Raw genomic sequence first — 24,164 nt, 5'->3', positions numbered from 1 at the left:
ACTGTGGCCAGAGTCAGACTACGGTGGAAAAAGATGCCTCTCCAAAACAATATAACTGGCAAAACTCTGTGTAGATTTATAGTGTGATCTTACCATAATATGAGAACGCACTAACCTCCTATTGAACTCGGTGAGAGGAAATGACTAATGCAAGGAGATAGCTGATACAGTATTTATATTGGACAAAAAATCTAAACTATCTTAAGCCAGTTCTGCAGCACGGGAAGTGAAGTCTTTATTCAGTTTCCTACAGAGATGTTGTTAGACACTTTTTAATCAAATAATTTAATAGATAAACCTGTACCTTTGGCTACTGCCAAAAGCCTTGTGTTTTATTTAAGCAGATTCTGGTTGTTTTGGTAGTGACACGCATTTTGCTTTGGGGATACGAGATGTGTGGGTGTCGGTACATGAAGGCTGGACATGTCAAGACACTGAAGACTGTGCTTAAGATTAATTATAAGAATCTTCCTTGTGAATATCTCTGTGAGCGTGGCAAAAATGTTCAGCAAAGGAACTTAGTTATCCTTGGCTACTTCTTAATTCCCCTAGCAAAGACACTTCTCTGTGTTTTTAGTATCCACATCAGGTGGTTTTTTTTTGTTTTTTTTTTTTTTTTTCCTATGAACGTGAACTCTGTGTCACAGGACATTAGGGTTTTTACCTACTGATTGCAACTCTACATGTGTGAGAACCTTCACCACTAGTTTCTGTAATGGTGGAACAGACTGACATATATATTAAATAATTTGAGAATGAAAAAGTGTCCACTGTGCTTTTCTTTAATTTTTTTCCTAGAGTACTTTTCCCTCTTCCTTCACAGCTGTCTATTTCCAGACCTTCATGGGCTTTTTGTTTTTGCGTGTTAAGTTTATTTTCTTCCTATCCCTGATGGCTGTCTTGGTTTACAGAGCAGTTTGTTCCTTACTCATTGTTTTGTCTCCTTTGAGGAAATTGCCAGAGTTTCCATTAGCTTGTAATACTAATAGCTGTGACCTCCTTAGGTATCTGCCTGGTTAGAAGGGATTTTTTAATTTGTGGTAATGTAAATATGCTTTGCTTACAGCCTACAAATTACTTGTATCAGATAAGGCAGGCAGCAACCTAACCTTTCTGTGGCAAGCATAAACCTTAATTATGCTTATGCCATATAATCTAACAGAGGAGGGTAAATTAAACTGACTTTTACTCTGTTAAGCTTTGTGCATCTGTTTTATTGTTTCAGGTAAGTATGAAGTAAATTTTCAAGGTGAGGGCGAGTTATTCTGAAGGCACACTCAGTTGGGATTGAGAGGTATCTGCATGGAGATGCCATGTAGCTGATTAGAAAGCCAATCGTTCTTGTCTAAAGCATTAATTCCTGCTGTGAGTAACTGAGTTGCAATTGAATAAGCATCTCCTTTTGGCCCTGACACAAAATGCTGAGCCAGATGGACCTTCAGCCTGACCCAGTGCAGACATTTTTGTGACTGTTGTGCAGAAAACTCATCACTTAGCTTGCTGAGGCCACTCCAAATATGCTAATATTGGCCCAACTTAGACTTCTGTTTCTTACCTGCAGGATGAATCAACAGGAGAGATCACCTTCTACATGAAGGGGGCTGATGTGGTGATGGCTGGAATCGTGCAATACAACGACTGGCTGGAAGAGGAGGTACAGGGCTGTTTCTCCTACATAGGGAGGGTTTTTCATGCGAGTGCTTTTCTCCTTCCAGGGCAACACATGATAAAGTTTGTCAGCATGGCAGAGTGGACATAACTGCTAAAACATCTGCAAGCCAGAATGTCACTGATCTTGGCAATTCATTGAATTAGTCTTCAGCCAAATATATATGCAGTAAGAAGGAAGTCAGGTGGCAAGTTCAACATACTTAGTGCAGAATAAGTCCTGTAAATAAAATGGATTTTGCCTAAAATTGGTTGCCACTCAAGACCACCAAATTTGTCCTGGTCTTGATCCTATGTTTGGATTTATTTTAGACTGAAGGGTCTAATTTCAAAACTACATTTGGCAGCTTTGTACTGTTAGTTGGGTTAGTAGCAATGTTAATTAAGAGTTCATAGCAGTAGCTTCAGTTACTGAATCTGTCCACCCCCAAGCCCTGGTGTTCAAAGAAATAATAATACCTTCGTCTTATTTTAAAGACTGGATGGCCAAAGATGTGAAGTCTACAAATCAAAGGCTTGTGCTCTTTTACTTAGAGACAGAGAAAACGAAGTCAGTGAGGTTGTTTTTGCCACACTGGTATAACAGAGAGGACATTTTTGTTTCTGATCACCGGGATAGATTACAAACCATTGCAGATCTCCCTTTTCCTCTTGGGTTTATCATGCACTTTATCAGAGGTTATAGACTCGCTGGGGTTGCTTAAATGGGACGGTTATTTTCTTAACCTGCTATCTTACGTTTCCATCTCTGCAATGCTGTGCATAAATCATCTTACTTGAGATACAGTTTATGGTTTACAATGTGATACTTCTTTCCAGTGTGGTAACATGGCTCGGGAAGGCCTGAGGGTTCTTGTTGTAGCCAAGAAGTCTCTGACAGAAGAGCAGTATCAAGACTTTGAAGTAAGTTTTTATTTGTTTTTTTTTTTTTCTTTGTTTTTAAACAAACAATCAGTGAAGTGATTCTCACAGACCTCTTGTGATAATGCTGCCTCTCATCTCTCTGCTCCTTCTACTAGAATTGTCATTCTTCAATGTCTGGCTGTTCTTTTAATCAAAGTTGCTTTTTAAGTGATATGTCTGAAACTGGATCCCAGCCAGGACCCTCCTTCAAAGGAGTTCCTGAATCCTGCCTTATAATCTCTTGTGGTTATAAATTCTGCAAATACTCATCATTTGTTAGACAAGTTGGGTGTTTGTGTGAGGAAATGTGTTGGCTTTTAATTTTCATTATTGCATTCCAACATCAAGGGGAACTACAAACAACCAGACTATACCCCAGCTGGGCTCATGGAAACAGAGGCTTCATGTGTGGTGTTTGTTAGATGGGTCTCTACACACAGCACTAACTTGCTTACCCCCAGGCAGGCAAAATGTGAAGGAGAACTGTTTATTTAAATGCAGAGATGAGATAGTGGAAATGCTTAGGATTCTCCTTTGCCCTCGTCTGTAGATGTATTAGTTGCAGAAACCGTGGTTAGACCTGTGGTGCGAGAGGGTCGCTTCCAGGCTTTCTGCAGGTGTGGCCTCAGCAGCGGCTGTGCTCGTGTCTGCACGAGGACACGCCATGCACACCGCTGCCCGGCTGGAATGGGACTGGGACAAAACAGCAAAACTCCCCAGAAACCTTTTCCACCTTATTCTGTAACGTGCACCTCGTGTCCACCAGCCGTGACATGTTGCATCCCTGAATGCTGGTTAACAGAGGGAGGTTTAACTGGTTAACCCCATTGCTGCTTAACCCTGCACTCCACAAAAGTGTGAGCTGGCTGGCTGAGTGGCTGTGGCTGTCTGCTCTGTCCTCAGGCACGCTATGTCCAGGCAAAGCTGAGTGTCCATGACCGCTCCCTGAAGGTAGCCACAGTCATCGAGAGCCTGGAAATGGAGATGGAGCTGCTGTGTCTCACTGGCGTGGAGGATCAGCTGCAGACGGACGTCAGACCCACTCTGGAGACACTGAGAAATGCTGGCATTAAGGTCTGCCTAACCTAATGTTACTCATAGCAGGAACACCCTGTAGAGTATGTGGCACTGCCCCACAGACAGTAAATTAAGCCAGTTTGGGGGCCCTGTCAAGGTAAATGTTTCACCAGGTGCCCTTTGTGGGTGAGAGCAGTGGGGCTGGCTGATGCATTTTAAACATCACTTTGAGAACAGAACAGGCTGGAAATAGTGAATATTAACTAAACACATGAAAGCGTGTCACTTCTGTGCTTTTCTTCCCCTAACGTGCTCTGGCTCCTCCTGCAGAGAAGCCGAGTGCATAGGCAGGAGGGTAGCTACAGGAGACTTTTGGGCAATTGTTTCCTTCAGACAGTTGCCTGAAACAAGACTGGTTTGGCTGTGTTTGGCACACCAACTGCTGTGGAGGCTGTGAATATACATGTTTTCAGTAGCCACTAGAGGGGGTCTGAGCCAAGAGAATCAGGGCCTGGACACTTTTTTTTTTTTTTTCCCCCCCCCCCCCCCCCGGCTTTCTGGGCTCCAGTGTCTTAAGACTGGGACACCTATGGCCTGAGCCATGCTCAGCGATGAGGGAGCTGGTGTGATGTCTGCTTAGTTTCTCTCTCTGAAAGCATGTAAGTCAGATCATGGACTTGAAAAGGTGTGGGGGGGGGTGTGTGTGGAGAGAAGACGACTAAACATTCAGATTTGAACAAGAAAAGTAGGTAAAAGGTTCTGGTTGTGGTTTCTCTGCTTTAAGTAGCAAAGTGAGCAAAAATCTTGAGTCGTGCTGTGAATCCAAAGCAGGGCCGTGTGTTTGGGATTTAGGTAGGAAGTGGAATTCAAAGCTTGGGACAAGCTTCCAGAAGTGCTTTCTGTTTGGAGCCATCCCTGTAAACAGCAGGAACTTCAGCAGAGAGCGAGATGAGTGGAATGAGACAGAGCTCCTTAGCAGCATTGCGGCTTTCTCCCCCTGCGGTGTAGTCTTGGCCAGTTATTCCAAAGCTGTTTCGTTTTTTCTCTTCACCTTGGCTGGAGTGGGTGTCAGGGTGTGGAGCGTGTCATCACACAGCAAGTGGCGGCACTTCTGAGCACTCCTTGCAATGGTATGTTCGTTAGGGTATTGCATGCAAGAAGTAAATCAAGAGTGAAGGCAGCCTTATAATTCATTACAGGGACCATCTTGTTAAGATCAAATCTCTTTCCAACCTCAGATTATTAAACAAATAAGTGAGTCTTTGTGTGTGTTTTGGTTTTTTGTTTTTTTGGGTTTTTTTAAAAGTTTGTTAAATATTCTTGGGCGGTGTCTTGAAAGAATAAAAACACCAGTGGAAAAAACAAAACAAACTCTGATATATTTACACTATTGAGGGAATTCCCTGCCAGATTATAACAGGGTATTGCTGCTGACATTGCTTTCTAATGCCCCTCCTCACCAGCACAAAATAAAAGGAGCAGTGTATATTTAAAAAAAAAAAAAATCTGAAAAAAAAAAAAAAAACCAAAAAAAAACCAACTAGCTTAGTCTGTTCCAGACGCACACATCAGCAGTGAGCTAACCCCAGTTGCATCATCCACATTTCAGGCAGGGCCATGAGGGATCTTTCTGCAGCAGGGCCGCTTATTTTAGTGTACAAGAAATAGCTGGGGTGGGACACATTAGCACACGCATACACATTCTTTAGCTTGTATTTTGTGGGTTTATCAGCAGAATCTTGAAATATTGCAGGTGGGAAAAATGTTATATATAGTTTGTAACCTCTTTTGCATTTCAGCCTCTTTAAAAGCTTTTCTTCCTTTCATCTATGAGAATATTCTCGTATGTTTTAAAATAGGCATTTTTTAGAAGAGGAATTTGTATATGTATTTTAACAGTCCTTTTATGTGCCTGAACTGGCAGGTGATACTTCTAGATGTCATGCAGACATGGTTGTTAAGTTTTGTATTTAATACATTAAATATTTGGATTTTAGGTGTGGATGCTGACAGGGGATAAGTTAGAGACAGCCACGTGTACAGCCAAGAATGCACATTTGGTGACACGGACACAGGACATCCATATATTCAGACTAGTGAGTAACACCCACGTACTCATCTCTCAAGACTTGTTTGGGACCCCAAATTCTGGCACAGGAGGAGTGCTGAGATCACAACTGTTTTCCAGCAGTTAACGCAGAATATTTTTATTCTTTTGACCCAGCTTTCTGTCCCCTGAATTTTTGTTTACTGCTTTGGTTTATCTGACTGTGATCTCTGAATAACTCAGTGTGCTGCCTGTCCATATTACTTTCACTCCCTCTGAGCCTTGCTTGTTTGTTTTTTCACCCCAGTGAAGCAAACCCTTCCTCAGTTGCCATCTTTTTCCCCAGGTGACTAACCGTGGGGAAGCCCATCTAGAGCTGAATGCCTTCCGCCGGAAACACGACTGTGCTCTTGTTATTTCTGGCGACTCGCTGGAGGTAGGCTTCAGGCACCTCAGGCTGTTCAGGAACAGCCCCAAAACACTGTGGCTGAATTTTGATTTTTTTTTTTTTTTTTTTTAAAGAAACTTTCGTAGCACAAACATCAGTGACGCTTCTGATCTCTGTAAATTAGGTGTGTCTGAAATACTATGAGTATGAGTTCATGGAGCTGGCTTGCCAGTGCCCTGCTGTCGTGTGCTGCAGATGCGCTCCAACACAGAAGGCCCAGATTGTGCGGTTGCTCCAGGAAAGGACTGGCAAACTCACCTGTGCAGTAGGTAAGGGACTAGTTAGAGAGGAGTCACCGTGTAGGATGGTGTCTTTACAATTTCTTCTTTTGAGTGAACAGTCCTGTGTCATTCATAACGCCTGGAAAATGGTGAGTTAGGAGACAGTGGTTTTGTGGGATGATTGAGAAGATGAAATTTTGCATATGGAAACTTCAATGACAAACTATTCATAAATATTTGGGGTGATATCTTTGCAAAACAGAGCTTGAACTTGATTGGGTAAAGTGCCATTGTTAATCTGTGAGCTTTATTTCAGCATTGTAGGTATAACGGTACACCTACAAGTCAGATAAAATGACCTGTGGGTCTATTAAAAACAAAACTTCTTAAGAATTTAAATTCATTATTTCTATTTAAAAACCTGCTTTTGTTGATAGGGTTAAATGTTTCTTCTAATATTGCAGTCTGGTGCAGATGCCTTTGGTGGGTTTGAAAGTTGCCCCTGTTGCTTAACTACCAGTGTTGTTTGTCTGTGCTCTGACCTGCAGGTGATGGAGGGAATGATGTTAGCATGATTCAGGAGGCTGACTGTGGTGTTGGAGTTGAAGGAAAGGTGAGATTACCTCCTGTTTAGTAAGACTTCCTATGGTAATTCAGGAGCTAGTTCGCAAATGACTCTTAAATGAATCCTCAGAAATTTGTGAAAGAAAGTGAGAAGCTTCCACAAGAATAACCATCAGACCAGTACCCTTATAATGAAAAATGATTTGGCTGTAAAGGAAACTACTGTTTAATAGAGTTCAAGTTCATTATTTGGTTCTTGGTGAATTCCCAGAATTTGGACCATCGTGGTTAGTTTTGGGGTTTTTAATCACATGTAGATGCTCAAAATGCTGGTTATAATTACTCTGATAACATATACCCTACATGTACAATTAATAGCTGTTTATATTAGTTTAGAAAGCAAACTCTGGGTTAGTGCTCTGCTTCCTGCATATGGAGCTGCTTGGAGCGACAAGGCTGGATTTGGCGGCAGTGGAAAGGCTCTGCTTGCAGTGAGCCAAAACATTAAAATTGAGTGAACTTTAGAGACTGAAAATTTCTGTTCAAAGCTGACTTGATATGAGTGTCACGTTAACATGCGTGTTGTGAATCATAATCCAGAGGGTTACTTAGAATTGGAGGCCAGGGTTCAAATGGGAATTCTCCTCATATTTTTGCTCTTTGCTTAAAAGCCACGGTGGAAGGCAGAAGTGCTGAGGTAATACTATCCCCCACCTAATGTATTGCAAATTTTCTTGGAAATTCTGTCAGTGATAACTAAATAACAATACAATATTTCTTTTTACTTGCTGTTTTACACAGGAAGGAAAACAGGCATCACTTGCAGCCGATTTCTCTATCACTCAGTTTAAACATCTGGGTCGTTTACTAATGGTGCATGGAAGGAACAGTTACAAACGGTCTGCAGCTCTCAGTCAGTTTGTAATCCACAGGAGCCTGTGCATCAGCACAATGCAGGTAAATGGACTGTCATGAGGGGTTTTCCAATGGAGAGGTGAAAAAGCCAAATGAAAAAGTAAAGGTTCTGTGTTTCATTTTGGCTGCAACTATCTCTTCTGAAAATTTTCATGAGTTGGAACTTGAGGTTGTTACTTTGATATGAAAACACATAAGAAAGTTCCTGGTATTGAACAAACTTCTCCAAAATTGCACAAGCAGTGTTCTACTGTGGAAAACACTGATTTCATGCAGCATGTTGTTGCTGTTGTTTAGTAATGCTAGGAAATACTGAAAATCTGAAGCAGGGCAATACTCTCGAGGCCTGTGCTGAGTAAGTACACATATTTTCAGGTGTTCTTTAACTTCAGTCTTACTATTTGAAGGCCTTACTTAAGCAGCTGAGGAGGACCTGGCTTGGACCCTGATGAGGTTACCAAAAGCTCGGTCTGGCGTGCTGTGGAGTGTTCGCAGGAGCCGTGCCGCAAAGGCTGCTGAAGCACGTATTAACCTTCCCGAGGACTCAGCAGCTTGCTGCAGCAACGTGGAGGCAGTCTGTTCCTCTCCATTTCAAAGGGAACCTTAGAAACAGATTTGGTATTTGCAAAATTTATGTTGCTCGTGTGTGCAGAGCCTCAGTGTAGCAAAAAAGCAATTGCCAGTTGGCAGGGAGAATTGAAAGAGATTTTAAGACCTCATGAGCCAAATTCCGTTCCTAGCTGTGGTGACTTGAGTGAAAGTTACAGTTAAGGACAGAGGTTACTCTTTGGAAGTTGCATTTCCACGCCATAGTGTACTGATATATTCCTTAAAAATACTAAGTACTTTCTGAGTAAAATACCTTATAGTTTTGAGAAGACTGGTTCTCTCTCCCCTTTTTAGAATAAACATGTTGGAGAGGAATGCCTAGAGACAAAAGGTTCAAACTAAGGGGACAGTTGAGCTTACTCAGTGGATAAAAACAAGAACAGAAAACAAACCTGTAACTTCTGATTAAAAAAAAAAAGAAAAATTAATCTTGAACTATTTGGAGTTTGTATTAGTGAGTGTAGTCTTTTGCATTGTGAAGGCATCACCCAGGCATAAGTAAGTATGCACCTGTCCTTCACAACATCTGGATGGCTTTGATCAAACTGGGCTTTAGAGGAAACTCTTCATGTACTTTTCTGTGGAATTACATTACAAAAAGTTTTCCAAGTCCAGCTCTCCAATGTTTGCTATTAAACATAGCTTTCATCCAAGGTTTGCGTAGGAATAAAAAGGGTTGATATTACATTCTTCTGCCTTCATTTCAGGAATTTGGAGAACCCACTGCAAGTACGTTCCAGTTTGAACAGAGTATACTTTTAAGCTGTTACTTGTACTGCAGTATCTTAACGCCTGAAAAGCTTATTTATTTTCTGTTCTAGGCTGTTTTCTCATCAGTATTTTACTTTGCTTCAGTTCCTCTCTACCAAGGCTTTCTCATCATTGGGTAAGAGCTCACTTTTTACTAATAGTGTGGAAAACCTGTGCATAGTGAATAGATTTGGGCTAATTAACCCACAAGGCATGTACATCTCCACTCTGCGTGTTTCGCAACACTGCTTTAGAAGACGGATGTGATCCTTGTCCCCTTTCTTCTCCTCTGCACTAAGCAGAAGCCAGTGAGGCAGTGCAGACACTTCTATAAACCTTTCCAAAAGGACAGTTTGTCACATTAAGAACATGAGAAGCAAGCCATCCTCCAGAACTGTTCCATTGATCCTGTTAAAAAGCAGAGGGACACTCATGCACTGGTGCCTGCACAGCAGTGAGAGCCAGTACCCAGCTCCTGACAGTGTCAGAAGGGGGGAGAGAAGCCAACCTCTTCAACAGGAGGAATCAGTTCCTATCTAAAATATATTGGGCTCACATTTGTAACACCATGACTTTAGACTTTTGAGTGCGTAATTAAAAAACAAACAGCAAATTAATATCCAGTGCCTTCTGATGCAAACAAGCATCAAGCCTAAACTGTAGAGCAAACTTTGAGGTGGGGACAGGTCTGTCCTTGGCTCCACTAATAACCCTGTAGCACCAGTTGCAATACTTGAACGAATCATCTGTTTATGAGTGTTTCAAATCAAAAGCCGTTCAAAAAGCAAATCCTGCAGGTTTTTCCCTACATGCACAACTCCAGTGTGTTCATTTGCAAAGTTTTACAATATGTACATCTTTTGGCACTTCAAGAATTCTTTATTTCCTTTCTGAAGACCAGCATTTCTGTTTGCTCATCTACACCTTTGATAATTTACTAGTCTTCTACCTTCTTCCCAGGTACTCCACAATTTACACGATGTTTCCAGTGTTTTCTCTAGTCCTGGACAAGGATGTTAAGTCTGAAGTTGCAATGTTGTACCCAGAGCTGTACAAAGATCTTCTTAAGGTGTGGGAGACTCTTGTTTGTCTGTTTTGGTTTAAGGCAAGATCCCTGTCGTGATTTGAAACTCTCTAAACGTGTAAAGTCAAATACATTATCAGTAGATACAGAACTTTATCGTGCTTTTTCAAGCAAAATTCTTTTAAAGGCAAATTTGAATTAACAGATACAACCAGATTTCCTGGCAGTTTGTTATTGAATGCTACATGAAATGCAATTTATTAAAAACGGCTGGGGAAATAGAAGTTACATTCTGTGGGAAATTCTAAGGATTTAATATTACTGATTTGTTCCAAAATAAAGGGGAAGGAGAAATTGTTGGGGATTTGGCACTCTTCTGAAGCCAGAAAAGGGGATGGGGGGAAGGGATATGCTCATTTGGTGGAGGGGAGGAGGTTATCACGTAGTTTCTTGAATAGAAATTTGCCTTGAGGATGATGTAAAGGGACATAAAGGTTTGGTTGATGTGCTGTTTTTGTAGCTCTAGCATGAAAGTCGGGTCCTTCTCCTTAGACAAACAAAACTTTATTTGATATTTACCATAGAAATATCAGGAAGGTAAATCTTGTCTTCAGTTCCTTTTTTTTTCTCTCTTTTTTTTTTTTCCCTGGAAAATTTTTTGAATAACTGGGGTATGCAGACTGGGACATCTTTCTTAATTGAAGGAAAGGGTGGACTGAGTCTTCAACAGATCCTTTCCCTCAAGGATTTCTGTTAAACAGATACTCTCAGAAGCAAAGCCTGTTTTTCCGACAGCCTGTATAAGTCTCCATCTGGTTTCACTTGTATGTTGTCTCTTATGTCATAAACCACTAATTCTCCAACCATCCTTAGGCCTGGTCTAAACATAGGGTTTTTTTGTACTGGTATAGCTGTGTTGGCTGGAGATGCTTTTTTAAAAAACTATCTGCCTTCAATATGATGGTGATTTGTGTGTGTGTGTGTGTAGAAATATAATATTAATATATTCATATACATGTGTATACACACATCTTATATTTCACAGCACAATGACTAAACTCATGAGACATCTTTGCATTGAATTAATTGTGTGTGCAGTAAGGACGAGTCTGTACTGTACTGTGCATGCAGTGAGCTTCCACAGTCCCAGGGCTACTTCGTGCATCATGAAAAAAATGAGAATAGAGAGACAGTACCTCAGGGCTGATTGATTTGTTTTATTTTCTCTCCAAATCACCTTCAAATTCTCTTATTAATTTCTGGGTTGATCTGTAAGTGAACATTCATAAAAGAAAACCCCAGTGGAGCTTTGTCTTTTTTGTTTTTCTTTTCCTCTCCTAGGGACGACCATTATCATACAAAACATTTTTGATATGGGTCTTAATAAGCATCTATCAAGGTAAGAAATCAACTTCTGCTTGTGCCTTCAGATGTTTTAATGAGTAAAGAATATATAATTTTTTGTGTTGCAGGAAGCTAAGTAAAGCATGAAGTAAATTCAGCAATGCATCCTTGGGATAATGAATAAATATTATTTTGTCTTGGAAAATGTTGGTAGCATTAGCAAAGGAAGAATTATATAAAACTAAGTACTGGCAGCAACTGGCCAACCCTGTTGTAGGCAGCGATGTAGAAGTTCAGAGTATTATACCTCTACCCGTTGGGACCATCCTTTTTAATTTTGTGCAAGTTCCTTTCAGTGCCTTAATTGCTCCATCTGTAAAGTAGAGCTTATGACTCTTCCCTTCTTTTGAAAAAGGTTTTCAAACCTGTAGGTTATACAGGCTATGAAGTCAACATGCAAAATATGGAATCTGTAGCTTTGTATATTTTATCTAAACTCTGTCTATTAGAAGTGTCAATAGTTCTGGTTACTTTGTAGCCATCTGTAATGAAGGATTAGAGTAGAGCTCTGGTTTTTCATCTTATCCCATGCACTCTAATTAGGCTTCTAAAACAGTTAAGCAAATGCCTTAATTACAATGCATCCATTTTCCAAAAGTGGATGTAGTTACTGGGTTGTATGCCTAAGAAGGTCTTTTCTTTCATTTTGTCTTTTTTTATCAAGTGACCCCAAATTCAAAATCTTTGTATAAGGATTAATCAGGGAACCATTGAAAACATGTAAATAACATGTAGCTTTAAAACTAAAATGGCAATATAATTCTGTGACAAAATTTCATGTTTTTCAAAACTCCTGTATCAACAAGTCAGAATAAATGTGCCAAAATAAGCAGATAATTCTTACTGATTTAATTGACATTATCATCCTCAGTAGGGAATGAATCCAAGAATATAAAAACTCTGTTAGCATTATCTTCTGAAATCTAATACAGTAGAACCCCACAACAGGGATAATGGTCTTCTGGTGCTGTATAAATATGATGGCAAAGCCAAGGCATTTATAGAAAATTCACAAGTGGTGGAAAGCTAAAGCCAGAGGGTGATGCATTGAGGGAAAGATTTCTTCTTGAGCTAAGACCTCTCTCTGGTTACAATATTTGGTTAAAGTGACTTCACTTCTAATGTGCTAAATAACTAGAAAACAGGAGGCCAAACAGTTGGGCTAGTTGCTAGCAGAGATGAGCCTGACCAAAAACTTGAGCAGTCTGAAATTTTGGAAAGTTCACAGCTGGATTTGAACTTTGTGGCTCAAGCTCTAGTCACTTGCCGGTTTTCCCTTCCGAAGCTAACCTAGTGTGATGGATGTTGGTGCGGATTACTCATGCTGCTAACATGAGTTATTTGTGCAGGTGGCCATGCGGGGTGTTGTGAGCATTCCCTGGCTAGCCAGAATAAGAGCACGAAACAATGCATCATTAACAGTGCTTTAATATGCACTCCTTTTAGGGGGAGAAATCTTGGCCGAAGTAGTGCAAACAGAAGCTAACTTGTATCCACTGAGCTTTTCAACACCTTGCTTCCATCCGGGCACTGAGGCAACTCAGTAGGTTTTAGAAGTGTTTGATATCTTTTAGCTTCTGAGTAGTGACCAACTGTTTTTCTGGGAGGACAGAGTTTCATGATGTTAGAAATCTCCAGTTGCCAAAATAGCGTGTATTAATTTCCAATCTCCACGTGTCTATGAATATGATAGACTGTTATAAAAGTCTGGGCACCTCTGCTGTAACTTTTCCCTGTCTTCTCATCAGTTCTGTCTCCTAAATAGTAACTGATTTGTTGTCAATACATTTATCAGGTTTCATGAAAAACAGTCTCAAGACATGACTATGTGTCACCCTTTCCAAGGCCTAGCAGTAGGTTTTAGAGCTTAGACTGATGTTTGAATAAAATACTCAAATACTCCATTCTCTTGCAGGTAGCATCATCATGTATGGAGCACTCCTCCTCTTTGAATCCGAATTTGTCCATATAGTTGCCATTTCCTTCACGTCCTTGATTCTCACGGAGTTACTGATGGTGGCTTTGACGATCCAAACATGGCACTGGCTCATGATAGTGGCTGAGCTGCTTAGTCTCTCCTGCTACATAGCTTCTCTGGTCTTCTTACATGAGTTTATTGGTAAGGTTAAGTGCCTTTTTTCCAATCAATTCATTTATAACCTCAGTAGTAACAGGGCTGTAAATAGCTGAGTTGAGCTTGAAGGCTGACGATGAAGCCAACAATAATTACAGTGGCAGTGGTTCTGACCAGAATAAGCTCAGATTGGTTTGAAGTCACTTGAGAGGTATTTTATGGTTCCTTCTCGTAGCAAAACGCTAGAAGAGGTAAAGGTGGTCAGTAGACTGTGTGCTGCCCAGTGAATCTCATCTGTACTTTCAGAGCTCCACCACGTATCAGCTGTCATATGTAACAGAGGTCTTCATTTCTCTATGGGAACTGAACTTGAGACAGCAGATTAAAACCTCTGTTGTTGGTTTGAAATATTTCATCTTTTAACTGGGTGAAGGAACTGCCTCCTAAAACTTACTGTATCTGCTTCATTGGAGCCCTTCTCTTGTGGGTTTGGTTGTTGGGTTTTTTTAGTTGCCTGAAACAGAGCTAATCCTTTTCCCTGGCTAAACAAAAAAGGGTGAGGAATTCCAGATTCCCCCAGTAGCTGTTTAGTTGCAAATATCAGATCCGTAGGGTTTGTTCCAGTGTTCATTCAGGAGCCACAAGATGTCACTGCTTCTTCCATAAAGCTCTTTGCTAACTCTGAAGACAGTGAGGATAACTTCCCAGTGGACTAGATCTGTATCTCTTGCATATGGATATACCAGCTCCATTTTGAACGATGCTTTGACTATTTTTGCATATATTGTGAGGTGGTATAACTGAGTCAAGAGATGCGTTTGCTGGACTACCAGCATCAGAGTGCAGCTCCCAGAGTCAGAGGACAAGTAGTCCATTTAAAGGAAGCTTAGTGTTGCCAGGAGACGGATAGCCCTATTTCAGATGGGGTATGTATGAGCTTTGAACTTGAATGTGGAGAAGGTGGGGCAGTTTAAGAAGCATTGGTAGATTGAATTGCTTTTCTGCAACTCTTTCCAGAACTTACTTCCCATCTTCTTTGATTTTGTGCTCTTTTCTTTATACAGATGTTTACTTCATTGCAACTTTGTCGTTCTTGTGGAAAGTCACCGTTATCACTCTGGTGAGCTGCCTTCCCCTCTATGTCCTGAAGTACCTGCGACGAAGGTTTTCTCCCCCAAGCTATTCAAAGCTCACATCCTAGGGCTGCTGTCCTTGCACACCAGAGACAATTATTGCACATGGCTGAGAGACAAAATCATGTAGTTGTTACTATAATGAATACGTCTGATATTTGCATAAGGATCATGTGGTAATCTCTTACATGCTGCTTTATTGAAAAAGACTTCACAACTGCCATGAGCAGAAGCCTAACGATAAAAGGGAGGTTTTTGAAGGTGGAGGTACTTGTTAGTTCATCCGGTTCTTGCCACTCTTGTTCAACTTAACTGGGGTCAAATGCACATAACTGTGACGATGATGGAGTTTTTCATGCATGGTTAAAAGTATCTGAAAGCTGCTAACTGACCTTGAAGTTCATATTTGACAAATTTAAGTTACTTTTTTAAGTATCTGAGCTGTTTCTTGCATTGCCTTATGTTGTTTTACATTATTTATCTTTTTGATTCAAGGAGTTACATTCTTTTTACATCTTGGAAATCTCTTAATGTAGGTGATGCACTATGCTGCTGACAGCTGATTCCTGATTTATGGCATGCTGTTTCCATAGTGGGGCTCCAGCGTGTCGGATCTACACACACTTGCAAATCTGAGCAAGTTTGAGATTTTCCTTCAGTTGAAATGTGGTCACACTAGTGATTTTGGAGGTATCCAGCCATTGATAAATACAGAGAAATGGTAGTCCAAAATGAACAAACTCAGTTTTGTTTAGCTTTTGTGCTTCCTGTTAAAAGGAGCTGGTGACATAATAGCTTTGCTCTGTATTTATTTGTATAGGAGAAAATTATCTAAACTAAAGCAAATCCTCTTTGGAAAACAAATTTGCAGTTGATCAGACTTGAAATGTGTCGACAACGTGAGAGGAGGCTCGTACTGTTCTGCAGACAATGTGGCAGACGTGTCTTGAATCCTTGGAGACTGAAAGGAGAGGTCACAGAGCTGCTACTCTGTACAGTTACACGAAATCTGTTTCCTGTTAGGGTGAAACTGTGAAGATGAGCTGCAAATAAGCTGAGGCACTCCTAGGTGGATGTTGTTCATGACATGCTCCCTGCGGAGAGGCAGTTTTTGAGAACCTTGCACATGCTTTGCTCTGAAAACCAAACTTGAATCACAGGAGGTGTTAGGCATTAGGCTCGTGCAGAGCAAATTTATGTATTTAGTTTTAATTTACAAAAATTAAACTCAGTGAGTTCTGTTTTTATAATAAGCAATGGCCCACGTTAAAATACCATGAGGAGAGCAGCACGTACTTGGGCTGCTCAGGAGGAGGACAGAGAATTACAGGAACCTTTTACAGATGGGTCCATGCCTCAAACATGGATGAGCTTTTAGTGGCAGCCATCCTCGTCTAATGGCTGTGTAGTCTGTGCTAAATTAGTTGCTTGCTGTCTCATTCCCACATCATAAAAACCACCGTCGGAGCTGGCACGGCTTGGCGCCGTTGCTGGTTGACTGCGTGGAGGGACCGGGAACGGCAGAGCCCGGAGCCTGAGCTCCCTCCTGCCCTCTCGGGGCAGCCCTGCCAGGTCAGGCCGGCCGCGCGGGTGTGAGGAGCAGAAGCTCCCTGGTCGTCTCTGTGCTGTACTGAACCTCTTTAGTGGACTGCCAGCTTCTGTGGCCATTGCTACAGGCGTCCCACTGTCGCAAGCAGCACAGCGCTGCATTAAAAGGTCTGCTGTGAAAATCAGTGGAAACTGGGAGTGTTGTTTTAAAAGAGCTGGAGTCTGTGTTCACCCATAGTGGTACGTCTTGAATTTTCAGATGTAAGAGCTGTGGCTCATGTGGCCAACGTGTGGTAATTGCTCTGGGGAATGTTTTGCACAACCTGACCTGCCTTCCTTGCTCTCAGCTCCTGTGAGTAAATATCAAAGAGAAGGGGAAGCAAGTTCCAGAAGATTTAGAGAAAAATTGGATGTGCTTCATAATGCATGTAGCTCAGAGTGAGAGGGAGGTGCAAGTCTGTGTGACCTTGATGTTATTTCATGGGGGGAAAGCCCACTTAAGTTTGAAAATTATGGTTCAAAATCCTTCAGGAATAACAACAGCAAACACTCTTTAATCTAACTCACTGGGGTTTATTTTGTGCCAGTCTTCTCATTAGGCTCTTGTCTGAAGTCCAGATATGTAGCAACTGCCTTCAGAAACAACCTAATGGCTAAGAAAAGTTAATTCTTAGTATTCACCTTTTCATGATATTTTGAAAAGTTGCCTTTTTCCTTGTGTGTTTTTTACTAAAAATAATAATAATACACATGTCTACTTATTTGAAATGCATGTTCATTTTGGGAAATGCCCTAGAAACCCAGAATTCTCAGTGATTTGTTTTGCGGAGGAAAAGCAGTGCCTGAACAGCCCATTTGTGGGGGAGTTGGGCTAACAGCCTTTTATGAATTATGAAACTTTGCCAAAAAGATACTTAATGTTGTCTTTATTGTGACTTGCTACAGCTCCTGGATAGTGTTGGCGGTGCAGGTGTTCTGGAGTCCCCAGTCAGCATTTGATTTAAGTAGATTCAAATACCAGAATCAAGAATTTCTTTTGGCCACTTCTTGTGACTGAGAAGTCAAGTCCCTTTTGTCCGTTGGCAAACACATCGCAGTACACATCCTTACAAAGCCCTGTCCCTATCTAGCGTGTATTAGTAGTTAAATGTCCTGCAAGAATAACAGTGCCATGCTACTGTATGTAAATATTTGAGACGTATATATGGTAGAATTCACTGTTTCCTGAAGTCAATCCAGTTTACACTGAGTGGACCATATTTGCAAAATATTAGCTTATACCAAGAAAGGGAGTGAACTGTGATTTTGGTTACATTTATTGAGTCATAACTTTAATAAGGAACACATATTTAGTGGAATTGATAGCAATCTATAGCTGTGTTTTGGGGTGCGAATTATGTTCCTTTGCAGCTAGCTTTTTTGCACAAGGTTGTAAATCCAGGAAGTAATTTCTGTCTGGGTATACACTACGGTTTTTTTTTAAAGCAATCAGAAAATTAAAACTGCCGTCTAACAAACAGCAGGAAAGAGAAACGATTGTTGTATTTTTCAAGTTTAGCACTTTATGTCTGCAATCTATTTCTCTTAAGTTATTTAAAAAATGTTTTTAAAAGCAAAGTTTAATACATATGTTCATACTTACTGTGCATTTGAATAAATGGATTCTCTGCTGGAAATTTAATTTAATCTTTTTCCTCTAGTATGCTCATAATTTGTGCATATTGGAAGTGAAGCATTGTTCTATGTAGAATCTTGTTTGTAGACTTACTTAGTGTTCTTCCTATTCTCTTTTTGTTCTGGTTTATGTACTGTAGCAGTTCATGTAACTTGTGTGCTTTGGGACTGCTCCAAGTGATGCCGTAGGGTAGCGATGTCTGTCTCACACTGTGCTCTCGCTTCCCGTGGCTGCTTTAGGGAAGCCAACGCTCCGTGCTGTGCTGCTGCGGTGGTTAGTTAACGTGGAGGTTTTGTGACATGCACTGTTCTCTTCTTGCACCTCTGCAGTAATTCCAGGTGTGTTGCAACCCTCTTCATTTTTTTTTTTTTAACTGTTTCCTTCATAGAGCTTGTCCTATTTATCTTTGCAAACATTTGTTTTGCTCAGCTCATAGTGCAGTTGAAATGCAACACTCTTTAGTCAACAGCAGCAGCTTAAATCTGTGCAGGGTCTCACCAGAGCTGGGCTGAGGAGTGATGAGTGACAGCCCTGGTGTTCCCTCTGTGTTGAGAACTACTTGCTGAGAGCTACAGCTGTGGCTGGACCAAACTGAGCAGCACCAAAGGTGTTTTTTTGTGGTCTAATAAATTATCACAATTAAACACTGTGAAAACCTCTCTCATCCTCTGCAGCTGCTGAGGAAAGTTTTGCGATAGTTGAGCTGAGTTTGTCAGGGAGCACCAGAGAGCTAGATTTGTGAATCCCTAAAGCTGGTCTTTTGACTTTATCTTTTGAAGAAAGCTGCTGCACCATCTGATGCACCATAAATCCTTGGTTTGTACAAGCAGTGCTCTAAACCAGCTATGTGAAGTACTATTGCATGCAGCTCACCATCATCAGGTCTTTGCACACAACTGTTTGGATGGCGTTTGACTCATCTCCACAGTTGCTGGGGCCAGTTCAGTGCCCACTGAAGTCTTCAGCATGAGCTGAATGGGCTCTTTTTAAATTTATTTATTACTACTAATTTCATAATTAATAAACTTTTTTATTTGCATGAAATCCTGGGTTCTACAGCTTTGCCAATATGGTCCATTACTACTGCCTACTACAACTTGTGTACTTATATGCCTTTGAGAACATTTTTAATTGTTAAAATTGTTAAAAAATAAATGTTAAGTTAATTTAATTTTTAATTGGGGAAATGGATTCTGGTGTCAAAATGATATTTACTGTGATGCCGATGTTTTGTACCTGTCATCTAGTTAAACAACGTGTAAATAATCTTGATTCAAGAGAAATATGAATGCAAATTATTTATTGTTTTGTGGAGTTACATGTTGCAGATGTGTAAGAACTTAAAAGGGAATGTTGTAAAACAAGGTGGAAAAATAAATTTTATGCAACTTCTTTACTTCATCCATATACACCATGTATGCTGCACCTGCGTTAGGCCTGGTGTGATGAGTTCAAGATGTGTTTTCACAGAATTGTAGGCATATAGGTTAAGCTGCACTGTGGCCCTTTAAGTTGTCTGTGTGGGAAATGGATATCCAAGAAATGGTCAGTACTTTATGCTGATCGGTGTAGACCTGCTTCATTAATTTCTTCGTTATAAACATTTTTCTAAGAATCTTAACAGGAAGGGGTTTGGGAGGGGGTGGGGTTGATTGTTGCTTGCTTTTTTTTTTAAAGTATTGGTGTAAGCTTTGGCTGCCCTTCACTTTATTAGTAACTTCCTGCAAGATTGCTTTCTGCAAGTCACCACTGCAGTCAGATGGTGTGGATCAGCTCCACAGGGCACGGGCAGGCTGCCGGCCCCGCCACCGTCCTGCCCCGCTCGGGCTGGCCCCGGCCGCTGGAACTTCGGCCCAGGCGGCTGCTTTGCTGCTGCCTCTCTGCAACCGGTTAGTCCCAGAGTGCCCAACTGTCCTGAGGATTTTTAAACAAGCCCTGTAATTTGTAAATTCGGTTTCAAGAGGCTTGGCTCATGCAGGAAGATTCTGGTCAAAGCGTCCTTGCAATTCTTGGTGCAACCCCAGTTAGGGAGAAGCTGGTGGTTCCTGCTGGTGCCCACTGCTGTAAATAGGAGAAAGTCTTTTCATTTGAAACATATATATGCTGCTCTTGGAAAAGCAATGATGCAATAGCATTCAGAACAGCTATTTTTGGAATGTTCTCATCACTTGAACATTAGATTAAGTAACTGGCTCAGCACAACAGCATTCCCGGGGCTGGGGCTGGCTGCCCCACTTCTGGGTCAGAAATGGGAGGGAGAGGCAGGAGCTTAACACTGAGTTTTCTCTGCAGGGGAAGCTTCAATAACATTGATTAAGAACACAGTATGACAGTTTTCTATGAAAAATGTAATAGAGCCATAACAACTCTCAAAAAAAAATTAAAAAATGGGCTTGGATAAAGTAGATCTATGACTTGGGAGACTATTTAAATAAAGCAGTGATAAACTATTCCTCAGATCATTAAACATATATTGAAGTTTTTCTTTTAGATTCTATCGGATGTAGATGCCAGCATCTTAAACCTTTTCCATTATTAACTTTTTTTGTATAAAATAGTTAATGCAAATATTAAATAAACAGTTTTTGTGATGTTTGCACACATCAAATGAATGCTGTAGACTCCAGAAATTACAGTAACAGACTTCACTCCCAAGTGTTACCAATTTCCCACTCTAAATGGGTTACATAAGCCCTAGTTAGTGGTTCTTTTAATTTATGGATGGTTTCTTTTTAATGGTGAAATGTGTAATTAAAAAAAGCTAGAAATAGTTTTTTCTAAACTCACTCTGGAAAGGGAAGGAGAATTTCTGCATTTTTTTTTTCACCCAAACATTGCATAATAGTAGAAATGTCAAAGATTTCCATGGGGTTTAATTTCATTCTTCATGTGGCTGTGGTCATACAAGAAGTTTGAACACTGCAGGGGTTGGCAGATTTTTGGAAGATCATGCATCCCAGGGTAAGTTTTCAGCCCAGGCTTTACCAAAGAATGCCAGTGGCCTTATTTTTCAAATTGTGGTTGTATTTTTTCTTTTTTTTTCTCCTGAAAAAAAGAATAGGTGCTGGCCGGTCATTGCATGTCTCACTACGGCCCTGAGCCTTACATTTTGCATGAAGACATACAGAAACTTCCCTTTACCTTAAATCATTGGAGAGAAGAAAACCTTGTTGATATGCCTTCTGTCTTTGCCTTCTGATGGCTCAGGTCGTGGTAGCTGTCCACCTACTCTGTCTCTTCTCCATTGCATTACCATGGCATTAAATACTGTCATGATAAATCTTCAGCAGGGGAAGGTAACTGCTCCTGCTCCAATTTTACAGGTAGGAGACGGGGGCAGAGAGAACCTGTGGTTTCCAGGCTGTACCCAAAGTCCATGACAGAACATGGAGTGCAGAACAATATTCTTAGTTCTACTATTAGACTTTCTCCCCACCTTAAACATTGGAGTGAATCCTCTAGGAAAGTTACTTATTACACAGAGTAATCAGATGTCTGGTTTTAAATTAGGAATGTGGTTTCGGGCTTCAAAAAAACCCTGTCCTTATTACATGGAGTATTGATAAACCCCAATCCAAAATTTTGTCAGGTTCTTCCATCTTAAACCTGGAACTGCAGATCCAAATTACATCTGTGCTAAATGTTTTGCAACTGCGTGTGAAAACAGTGAGTTGCAGGGAGTGTGAGCAGAAGCTGGCTGCAGAAGTCACTTTGCTGCACATGCAAAAAGGTAATGCAAGGAAAAACGTTGCTGAGTGTGACGGCAGTTACCAGCAGTACTTAATCCTGGTCCAGCATCTATTTAAGGTCAGTATCAAAACCGATGCTGTGGTTTCGTTGTGCCACGAGCGGACGTTTCCTGGCCTTAACACTCTCTGGGTGGTGTGGAGCTCTTTAGGTTACGTGGTGAATCTCTGAATTTTTGCTGCTTGTAATTACAGTTACAGATGATCAGCACCTTGCAGGATCTGGCCTTCAGAAGAATGTCCTTCCCTTTGCTGCTCTTCCTCCCTTTGTGGCCTAAGACCTAACTGTTACTGAGTGAGTGGGTTACAAAAAAGGGCTTTTAAATCATTGCATTCCCACTTTAAAGCCTCCCTCTCTTGGCTTGCTGTAATGGTGCACGTAAGAAGGAATACTGTGTGCTGTTCAGATTCTCTCACAGAAAGAAGTAGTAACAAGAACAATCTGTGCAAAAGAATTTAGCGCATTAAAGATGGGGGTAATAGTCATTCTCATTTGTCCTTTTATGTGAAACAGATTTTATTTTAAATGTACACTCCGAGTAGCTTAACCACATCCAGAAACTTGTTTACCAGAAAAAAGTAGAATTACCAACGATATAAATTAAGAGCATGAGTAGAGGTGAATTGATTGTATGGTGAGATTCCGCTTAGTCAGCTCAGAAGGACTCCTGGAGCACACACCTTGGTGGGCACGTGGGAAGCGTGTATCTCCTGTGCTTGAGATTTCATCACGCAGTGGATTCACTCATGTGTTACACATCTGCTGGGTTGTAGCTCTGCTGTAGGCGTTACATTTCTCTGCTGTTAGACATGGTTCTGTCTTGCACTGGCTCTTGTGTTTTTTAAGACATGTCACTTTGGATTCGTTTTCTACAGTGGCAGATTTCACTATCGTGCTACTTGTCAAAAAGTGATGCAAACTGGTATTGATCAGGATTCCTATTTAAAATGAGAACAAACCATTCATCAGTGGGACCATTATACGAAATGCCATGTAATGGTCCCAATGAAGCATGTTACCTGCTCCAGCAGCAATGGTGTCACTGCCACGGAAAGAAACGCTGCTCAGCGCTGAGCCTACGAGAAAGGCAAGGGATGCTGCCCGCAGAGACAGAACTCCTCTGCACCCGTTGTAAATTAGAGATTAAGGCTTTGAATAAAAGGCATGTTTATAACAACCAGGATTCCCTCTGTCAGACAGCATCTCCAATCCAACCAAGTGGTTTCCAGTGAATCACTGCATCCTACATCTGCCGTTGCTGTGATGGCCACCTTGGACCAGCACAGGCAGAGCCATCGCGGTTGCTCTGGACAGGAGGGTCCTGGCAAGCAGGGCACTGGTTTGGAACTGGGAGCTCGAATGGGTTGTGCTTACCGTGTTCTATTACCTTTGATCTTGTTCCAAGAGTCAAAGGATAGGACCTTTGAGGAGAGACCTCTGGACCGCAGCAGACAGTGAAGCAGCTCATCATCTCACTGCGAGGGCAGGGGCACTGCCAGGGGCCGCCCAGCCCCGGCAGCGTAGGAGCTTTGCCCTGGAGATGTTGCTGGAAATGTTTATTGCTCTCCAGCTGCACCTCTATTAGGTTCCATCCTGTTCTCCTTATGTTTGACAACCAACACACCACGAGCTGTAAAATTTCAGAGCCAGAGCCCTAGTGAAGAGCTGCCAGCATTTTAACCACTCCCTTGCCAAGGCATCCTTGGCATGAGCCTGCAATGTGAGCGAGGAGAGCTCTTGCTGTTGTTGCCCTGCTGGTGGTTAATGAGCCTGGGGAAACCCAAGCACCATCCTGCCTGGCCGGGGTTCACCTCCCGAGTGCCCCTGGGCAGCATCGTGGGTGTCAGCCCTTGCAGTGCTCCTGCCTGATTTCCATGTGTGTACATGCGTTGTCTTTGCATGTAGATGTAGTTACAGATCACTTGATTTACACATAAGATCCTTTTCTTAATTTAAATTTTAAACATAACTGGAGCAGTTACATCCTGCTGTTTATTAATGTAGTTTTAATTATTTAGTATGTCATCTTGGCTTCATTCCAGCCTGGAACAATTACTTTAAGCCAGATGACAAACAGAAAAGTGATTTTAACATTGAAGGTGAATAAAACTAAACAAGAGCAAGGAAATTTCTTGCCTGAAGTGTGAGCTGGAAATTAACACTGATTCTTCTCCTTACCTCTATTTGTGTCCAAGGTAAGTAAAATACCTGGAGAAGTGGAAGACCAGATTTAGACAGGATTTACTGTATTGTTGTCTGCTTTGAGCTACTCCAGAGAAGCATTTATCAATTATTATTTGAAGTGTGGCACAGGGACTTGGACATTCTTCACCCTGCCAGCTGGACTGTAAAACGAAAAAGAAATTTCTAAAAGACCAAGGTTAGATGTTATCAACCCCTCATCTACCTTGCTTTCT

The 24,164-nt window shown here is 41.3% G+C and overlaps 1 protein-coding gene across 2 annotated transcripts in view; it reads left to right on the top strand.

The window, feature by feature from the left end:
* The window catches only part of ATP9A (ATPase phospholipid transporting 9A (putative)), a 64,897-nt gene extending 45,505 nt beyond the window's left edge, over positions 1-19,392 (top strand). For both annotated transcript variants that reach the window (XM_042800995.1, XM_042800996.1), the window contains exons 16-28: positions 1,562-1,654; positions 2,488-2,571; positions 3,475-3,645; positions 5,586-5,684; positions 5,982-6,071; positions 6,208-6,352; positions 6,853-6,917; positions 7,670-7,825; positions 9,214-9,278; positions 10,103-10,211; positions 11,508-11,565; positions 13,486-13,689; positions 14,709-19,392. In XM_042800995.1, the coding sequence (XP_042656929.1) occupies positions 1,562-1,654; positions 2,488-2,571; positions 3,475-3,645; positions 5,586-5,684; positions 5,982-6,071; positions 6,208-6,352; positions 6,853-6,917; positions 7,670-7,825; positions 9,214-9,278; positions 10,103-10,211; positions 11,508-11,565; positions 13,486-13,689; positions 14,709-14,845 (1,476 nt within the window). In that variant the 3' untranslated portion in view covers positions 14,846-19,392. The remainder of the gene's footprint in view (positions 1-1,561; positions 1,655-2,487; positions 2,572-3,474; positions 3,646-5,585; positions 5,685-5,981; positions 6,072-6,207; positions 6,353-6,852; positions 6,918-7,669; positions 7,826-9,213; positions 9,279-10,102; positions 10,212-11,507; positions 11,566-13,485; positions 13,690-14,708) is intronic.
* The last annotated feature ends 4,772 nt before the right edge of the window (positions 19,393-24,164 follow it).

This window comes from Tyto alba, unplaced genomic scaffold (genome assembly GCF_018691265.1).
Source record: "Tyto alba isolate M040663 unplaced genomic scaffold, T.alba_DEE_v4.0 Super-Scaffold_33, whole genome shotgun sequence".
NCBI classification, from domain to species: Eukaryota; Metazoa; Chordata; class Aves; order Strigiformes; family Tytonidae; genus Tyto; species Tyto alba.
The sequence above is the reverse complement of the archived record's forward strand: the minus strand, read 5'-3'. Positions and strand labels throughout refer to the sequence as shown.